The sequence below is a fragment of the Macaca nemestrina genome, chromosome 18, assembly GCF_043159975.1.
Source record: "Macaca nemestrina isolate mMacNem1 chromosome 18, mMacNem.hap1, whole genome shotgun sequence".
Classification (NCBI taxonomy): Eukaryota; Metazoa; Chordata; class Mammalia; order Primates; family Cercopithecidae; genus Macaca; species Macaca nemestrina.
In genome coordinates this window covers 17,663,157-17,671,225 of record NC_092142.1, presented here as the reverse complement: position 1 = coordinate 17,671,225, position 8,069 = coordinate 17,663,157, and the positions used below count along the sequence as shown (strand labels likewise).

Genomic DNA, 8,069 nt, shown 5'->3' with positions numbered 1-8,069 from the left:
CCCTCTTATGAGTGAGAACATGCGGTGCTTGGTTTTCTGTTCCTGTGTTAGTTTGCTGAGAATGATGGCTTCCAGCTTCACCCATGTCCCTGCAAAGGACATGAACTCATCCTTTTTTATGGCTGCATAGTATTCCATGGTGTATATGTGCCACATTTTCTTTATCCAATCTGTCATTGATCGGCATTTGGGTTGGTTCCAAGTCTGTGCTATCGTGAACAATGCTGTAGTAAACATATGTGTGCATGTGTCTTTATAGTAGAATGACTTATAATCCTTTGGGTATATACCCAGTAATGGGATGGCTGAGTCAAATGGTATTTCTAGTTCTAGACCCTTGAGGAATCACCACACTGTCTTCCACAATGGTTGAACTAGTTTGCAGTCCCACCAACAGTGTAAAAGCGTTCCTATTTCTCCACATCCTGTCCAGCAAGTGTTGTTTCCTGACTTTTTAATGATGGCCATTCTAACTGGTGTGAGATGGTATCTCACTGTGGTTTTGATTTGCATTTCTCTGATGAGCAGTGATGGTGAGCATTTTTTTCATGTGTCTGTTGGCTGCATAGATGTCTTCTTTTGAAAAGTGTCTGTTCATATCCTTCACCCACTTTTTGATGGGGTTGTTTGTTTCTTGTGAATTTGGTTAAGTTCTTGTAGATTCTGGATATTAGACCTTCGTCAGATGGGTAGGTTGCAAAAATTTTCTTCCATTCTGTAGATTGCCTGTTGACTCTGATGATAGCGTCTTTTGCTGTGCAGAAGTTCTTTAGTTTAATTAGATCCCATTTGTCAATTTTGGCTTTTGTTGCCATAGCTTTTGGTGTTTTTATCATGAAGTCTTTGCTCATGACTATGTCCTGAATGGTATTGCATACGTTTTCTTCTAGGGTTTTTTGGTTTTAGGTCTTTTGTTTAAGTCTTTAATCCATCTTGAGTTAATTTTTGTGTAAGGTGTAAGGAAGGGGTCCAGTTTCAGTTTTCTGCATATGGCTGACCAGTTTTCCCAACATCATTTATTAAATAGGGAATCCTTTCCTCATTGCTTGCTTTCGTCAGGTTTGTCAAAGATCAGATGGTTGTAGATGTGTGGTGTTATTTCTGAGGCCTCTGTTCTGTTCCATTGGTCTATGGATCTGTTTTGGTACCAGCACCATGCTGTTTTGGTTACTGTAGCCTTGTAGTATAGCTTGAAGTCAGGTAGTGTGATACCTCCAGCTTTGTTCTTTTTGCTTAGGATTGTCTTGGCTATGCAGCCTCTTTTTTTGGTTCCATATGAAATTTAGTTTTTTTTAAATTCTGTGAAGAAAGTCCATGGTAGCTTCATGGGGATAGCACTGAATCTATACATTACTTTGGGCGGTATGGCCATTTTCACGATATTGATTCTTCCTATCCATGAGCATGGATTGTTTCTCAATTTGTTTGTGTCCTGTCTTATTTCGTTGAGCAATGGTTTGTAGTTCTCCTTGAAGAGGTTCTTCACATCCCTTGTAAGTTGGATTCCTAGGTATTTTATTCTCTTTGTAGCAATTGTGAATGGGAGTTCGCTCATGATTTGTCTCTCTTTTTGTCTATTATTGGTGTATAGGAATGCTTGTGATTTTTGCACACTGACTTTGTATCCTGAGACTTTGCTGAAGTTGCTTATCTGCTTAAGGAGATTTTGAGCTGAGACGATGGGTTTTCTAAATATACAATCATGTCTGCAAACAGAGACAATTTGACTTCCTCTCTTCCTATTTGAATACCCTTTATTTCTTTCTCTTACTTGATTTCCCTGGCCAGAACTTCCAATATTATGTTGAATAGGAGTGGTGAGAGAGGGCATCCTTGCCTAGTGCTGGTTTTCAAAGGGAATGCTTCCAGTTTTTCCTGTTCAGTATGATATTGTCTGTGGGCTTGTCGTAAATAGCTTTTACTGTTTTGAGATATGTTCCATCAATACCTAGTTTATTGAGAGTTTTTAGCATGAAGGAGTGTTGAAGTTTGTCAAAGGCCTTTTCTGCATCTATTGAAATAAGTATGTGGTTTTTGTCATTGGTTCTGTTTATGTGATGGATTATGTTTATTGATTGTGTATGTTGAACCAGCCTTGAGTCCCAGGAATGAAGCCAACTTAATCGTGGTGGATAAGCATTCTGATATGCCATTGGATTTGGTTTGCCAGTCTTTTATTGAGGATGTTTGCATCAATGTTCTTCAAGGATATTGGCCTGAAGTTTTCTTTTATTGTGTGTCTCTATCAGGTTTTGGTGTCAGAATGATGCTGGCCTCATAAAATGAGCTAGGGAGGATCCCTCTTTTTCTTTTGATTGGAATAGTTTCAGAAGGAATGGTACCAGCTCCTTTTTGTACCTCTGGTAGAATTTGACTGTGAATCTGTCAGGTCCTGGATTTTTTGGTTGGTAGGGTATTAATTACTGCCTCAATTTCAGAACTTGTTATTAGTCTATTCAGGGATTTGACTTCTTCCTGATTTAGACTTGGGAGGGTATATGTGTCCAGGAATTTATCCATTTCTTCTAGATTTTCTAGTTTATTTGTGTAGAGGTGTTTATAGTATTCTCTGACGGTCGTTTGTATTTCTGTGGGATCAGTGGTGATATCCCCTTTATCATTTTTTATTGTGTCTATTTGATTCTTCTCTCTTTTCTTCTTTATTAGTCTGGCTAGCGGTGTATCGATTTTGTTGATCTTTTTTTTAAAAACCAGCTCCTGGGTTCACTGATTTTTTTGAAGGGTTTGTCATGTCTCTATCTCCTTCAGTTCTGCTCTGATCTTGGTTATTTCTTGTATTCTGCTAGCTTTTGAATGTATTTGCTCTTGCTTCTCTAGTTCTTTTAATTGTGATGTTAGGGTGTCGATTTTAGGTCTTTCCTGCTTTCTCTTGTGGGCATTTAGTACTATGAATTTCACTCTAAACGCTGCTTTAGCTGTGTCCCAGAGATTCTGGTACATTGTATCTTTGTTCTCATTGGTTTCAAAGAACTTATTTCTGCCTTAATTTTGTTATTTACCCATCAGTCATTCAGGGGCAGGTTGTTCAGTTTCCATGTAGTTGTGTGGTTTTGAGTGAGTTTCTTAATCCTGAGTTCTAATTTGATTGCGCTGTGGTCTGAGAGACTGTTTGTTATGATTTCTGTTTGTTTGCATTTGCTGAGGAGTGTTTTACTTCCAATTATCTAGTCAATTTTAGAATAAGTGTGATGTGGTTTTGAGAAGAATGTATATTCTGTTGATTTAGGGTAGGGAGTTCTGTAGATGTCTCTTAGGTCCGCTTGGTCCAGAGATGTTTTCAAGACTTGAATATCCTTGTTAATTTTCTATCCCATTGATCTGTCTAATATTGACAGTGCGGTGTTAAAGTCTCCCACTATTATTGGGTGGGAGTCTAGGTCTCGTTGTAGGTCTCTAAGAACTTGCTTTATGAATCTGGGTGCTCCCGTATTGGGTGCTTATATATTTAGGGTAGTTAGCTCTTCTTGTTGCATTGATCCCTTTACCATTATGTAATGGCCTTCTTTGTCTCTTTTGATCTTTGTTGGTTTAAAGTCTGTTTTATCAGAGACTAGGATTGTAACCCCTGCTTTTTTTTTTTTTTTTTTTTTTTGCTTTCCATTTGCTTGGTCGATCTTCCTCCATCCCTTTATTTTGAGCCTATGTGTGTCTCTGCACGTGAGATGGGTCTCCTGAATATAGCACACTGATCAGTCTTGATTCTTTACCCAATTTGCCAGTCTGTGTCTTTTAATTGGGACATTTAGCCTGTTTACATTTAAGGTTAATATTGTTGTGTGTGAATTTGATCCTGTCATTATGATGCTAGCTGGTTATTTTGCCCGTTAGTTGATGTAGTTTCTTCACAGTGTCAATGGTGTTTACCATTTGGTATGTTTTTGCAGTGGCTGGTACCAGTTGTTTCTTTCCATGTTTAGTGCTTCCTTCAGGAGCTCTTGTAAGGCAGGCCTGGTGGTGACAAAATCTCTCAGCATTTGCTTGTCTGTAAAGGATTTTATTTCTCTCTCTCTCTCTCTTTTTTTTTTTTTGTCGTCCTTTTTTGAGATGGAATCTGGCTTTGTCGCCCAGGCTGGAGTGCAGTGTCGCAATCTCGGCTCACTGCAACCTCTGCCTCCCAGGTTCAAACAGTTTTCCTGCCTCAGCCTCCCAGGTAGCTAGGATTACAGGTGTGCACCACCACGCCTGGCTAATTTTTGTATTTTAGTAGAGACGAGGTTTTGCCATGTTGGCCAGGCTGGCCTTGAACTCCTCACCTCAGGTGATCTGCCTGCGTCCGCCTCCCAAAGTGCTGGAATTACAGGCATGAGCCACTGTGCCTGGCCTCTATTTTTTTTTTTTTTTTTAAATAGTAAGCTGCTATGTGCCTCTCTGTTTAGAAATTGCCTTAACGGCCGGGCGCGGTGGCTCAAGCCTGTAATCCCAGCACTTTGGGAGGCCGAGGCGGGCGGATCACGAGGTCAGGAGATCGAGACCATCCTGGCTAACACAATGAAACCCCGTCTCCACTAAAAAATACAAAAAAATTAGCCGGGCGTGGTGGCGGCGCCTGTAGTCCCAGCTACTCGGGAGGCTGAGGCAGGAGAATGGCGGAAACCCGGGAGGCGGAGCTTGCAGTGAGCCGAGATCGCGCCACTGCACTCCAGCCTGGGCGACAGAGCGAGACTCCGCCTCAAAAGAAAAAAAAAAAAAAAGAAATTGCCTTAACATTGGGTTTCTGTTGACAGAACAGGGGAGGAGTTTGCCTCTGACCTTTCTGAAGCTCCCATTGTACCTGAGGCTAAGCAGCCCACAGTTAATTTTAAGTGGCAAAAGAAATGAGAACAAATTCCTCCAGGATGAGATGTTACATTTCTACTAAAACAGTGCTCTCCCATAGGGTATATGAGCACATTCAACGCCCTCTAGAAAGGAACCGGAGGGCAGGCACGGGGTGCCAACTGCTAGAAATCTTGCAGTTAGATTAGAAGAGTGTCTGAGTTTTTAGATAATTTTAGGTGCCAGGATATGGTTAAGAGGCTATGTTCAGGGCCTACTCTTGATACTGTTGAAATAAAAACAAAAATAACTGCCTAGAGAACATCCACGCCCTAAAAGACAGAACATGTTTTCTGGGTGAAGGGATGATTTAACTCAGGAAACTCAAGAACACAAAACAACAACAGAAATAACATCCTTGAACATGTTCAACTAGAATGGCAAGGCGTTTTCCAACATAAAACATTGTAATTTTTCTGCTACTCCAAAGGAATCCAATAAATAATGTTACAAAATTATAATCATAACTGGAAGCGATGGCCAGGTGCGGTGGCTCATGCCTGTAATCCCAGCACTGTGGGAGGCGAGGTGGGCAGATCATGAGGTCAGGAGTTCAAGACCAGCCTGGCCAACAGAGTGAAACCCCGTCTCTACTAAAATTACAAAAATTAGCTGGGCGTGATGGCAGGTGCCTGTAATCCCAGCTACTCAGGAGGCTGAGGCAGGAGAATGGCTTGAACCCGCGAGGCAGAGGTTGCAGTGAGCCTAGATCGTGCCACTGCACTCCAGCCTGAGTGACAGAGCTAGACTCCATCACAAAACAAACAAACAAACAAACAAACAAAAACACCTGAAAGTGACACCGGCCCCCTGACAACACAAGTTACAGGTCCTTGTGCAGTCCCAGGGTTGAGTGGTCCAAGAAAGTCACTCCCTGAGCCCAGCCTGAGGTTTCATCTTTCCCGAATGGGACCGGATAGAGGGTCCACGCTGCTTTGCGGAAGAGGTGCATCTGGTAAGCCCAGGTGGTGAGTGAAGCCAAAGATGATAACACGAGAAGGTGTCAAAGCCAAGGTTTCCTCGTGCTGAAACCAGGCCTTAGGAGGCAAGTTCTTTGGTGGGGCCTCTTTGCCCAAGCTGAAGCAAGTCCCCTGCACCTGTCATGCAGGGAAGAGGTTGGGTGGGCTTTCTCCTTAGCAAGACTTTGCTATGGGGTACTGGTAGGTGTTCTCATGTTGCCTGCTCCGGGTTGAGGTTCTGCATGTGGCCAGGCACAACTCAAAATGTTCTTCAACTGCCATGAAGAGGTTCTGGAATGCCCCAGCTGCCCAACTGGGGAAGCACTCCAAGAGAAGCTGCTTGTTGGGCAGCAGCTGCTGGGCCAGCAGCCATCACAGCAGTATTGCTTTGTGCCAGGGTCGTTGATGTTGCAGCAGCTGCTGGGCCAGCAGCCATCAGAGCAGTATTGCTTTGTGCCCAGGACATGGATATTGCAGCAGCCGCTGGGCCAGCAGCCATCGCAGCAGTATTGCTTTGTTCCAGGGATGTTGATGTTGCAGCGGCAGTTGGGCTGGCAGAGGTTGGGCCAGCAGCCATGGCAGCAGTATTGCTTTGTGCTAGGGACATTGCAGTTGCAGCAGCGGTTGGGCCAACAGCCATCGCAGCAGTATTGCTTTGTTCCAGGGATGTTGATGTTGAAGCAGCGGTTGGGCCAGCAGCCATGGCAGCAGTATTGCTTTGTTCCACGGACGTTAATGTTGCAGCAGCCACTGGACCAGCAGCCATGGCAGCAGTATTGTTTTGTTCCACGGACGTTAATGTTGCAGCAGCCACTGGACCAGCAGCCATGGCAGCAGTATTGTTTTGTGCTAGGGACATTGCAGTTGCAGCAGCAGTTGGGCCAGCAGCCATCACAGCAGTATTGCTTTGTGCCAGGGACATTAACGTTGCAGCAGCCATTCACCAGCAAATCCTTCCTCTCACAAATATAGTTCATTCATGATGAGGTGCTCCCCTCGAATGGAGTTGCGGCACTGATTGCTGGGGTGACTGCCATTGCCCGAGTTAAAATGCACTTTACACAGAATGGGCTGATCGTGGTCTTGAACCTGGAGGAGATTCCTCTCTTTGACTCTCCTCTCCTCCTGCTTGAAGGTGCTCCTGAGGAAGTAGATGAATGACAGCCCAAAGACCAGGGCGAGCACCCACCTCCTCCGCAGACATCGGTGCTACACCGTGGCCTCCTGGTTCACCATCCTGTGTTGTGGAACACAGTAGGCCCAGGGCTCCTACACACCCCACAGCCCCATCCCTTGAGGCAGGCACTGACCCCATGGCCCGTGGCCAAGTCCCAGGTTTATTTTTCTTATCCCATATATCAGAATTTAATTTCTTTTTATGATGAACGATGTTCCAAAACATGTTCTTTTCTTTCTTTGGTGGCCATCCTAATTGGTGTGAAGCGGTATCCCATTGTGGTTTATTTTGTTCTTTTGTGGTTTTTTAAAATTATTATTATTATTTTTTTTTGAGAGGAGTCTTGCTCTGTCACCAGACTGGAGTGCAGCGGTGCAATCTTATTTCACTGCAACCTCTGCCTCCCAGGTTCAAGTGATTCTCCTGCCTCAGCCTCCTGAGTAGCTGGGATTATAGGTGCCAGCCACCACACCTGGCTAATTTTTTACTTTTAGTAGAGACAGGGTTTCACCGTGTTGGCCAGGATGGTCTTGATCTCTTGACCTTGTGATCCACCTGCCTCAGCCTTCCAAAATGCTGGGATTACAGGTGTGAACCACCATGCCCGGCCCCCATTGTGGTTTTGAGTTGCGTTTCCTTAATGATGAATAATGTTGAGCATCTTTTGATGTGCTGATTGGCCATTTGTGTGTCTTCTCTGGTGAAATGTCTATTCAAGTCCTTTTTTCATTTTTCAACTGTGCTGTTTGTTTTTTGTTGTTGTTGAGTTATAGGAGTTCTTTACATATTCTGAATATTAATTCTTATCAGGAATATGATTAGCAAATATTTCCTCTCATTTAGTGAGTTTTCTTTTCACTCTTTTGATAATGTCCTTCGATCCAAAAAAAATTATAATTTGATGAAGTCCAATCCATGTATTTTTTTCTTTGTTGCCTGTGCTTTTGCTATCGTATTTCAGACATTATTGCCAAATCCAATGTCATAAAAATTTTCCTATATGTTTTCTTCTAAGAGGTTTATAGTGTTAGCTCTTATATTTAAGTCTTTGATCCATTTTGAGCTAAATTTTGTAAATAGTATAAAGGGGTCAACTT

At 43.1% G+C, this 8,069-nt stretch overlaps 1 protein-coding gene across 1 annotated transcript; it reads right to left on the bottom strand.

Moving 5' to 3' along the window:
- Nucleotides 1-5,969: 5,969 nt before the first annotated feature.
- Nucleotides 5,970-6,999, bottom strand: LOC105464268 (SREBP regulating gene protein-like). Its single transcript, XM_071083678.1, has 3 exons — nucleotides 6,920-6,999; nucleotides 6,590-6,767; nucleotides 5,970-6,149 (listed from the first exon to the last, which is right to left on the bottom strand). The coding sequence occupies exons 1-3, from the start codon at nucleotides 6,997-6,999 to the stop codon at nucleotides 5,970-5,972; spliced, it is 438 nt and encodes a 145-aa protein (XP_070939779.1).
- Between the last annotated feature and the right edge of the window lie 1,070 nt (nucleotides 7,000-8,069).

Bases quoted from the DNA above. Each gene is read 5' to 3' on its own strand.
- LOC105464268 (XM_071083678.1), bottom strand. From the start codon at position 6,999: ATGTCTGCGGAGGAGGTGGGTGCTCGCCCTGGTCTTTGGGCTGTCATT. The intron at 6,768-6,919 runs AGGAGAGGAGAG...ATCATGAATGAA, and splicing joins CAGGAGCACCTTCAAGCAGG to CTATATTTGTGAGAGGAAGG. The intron at 6,150-6,589 runs GTCCGTGGAACA...CTGGCCCAGCAG, and splicing joins GTGGCTGCTGCAACATTAAC to CTGCTGCCCAACAAGCAGCT.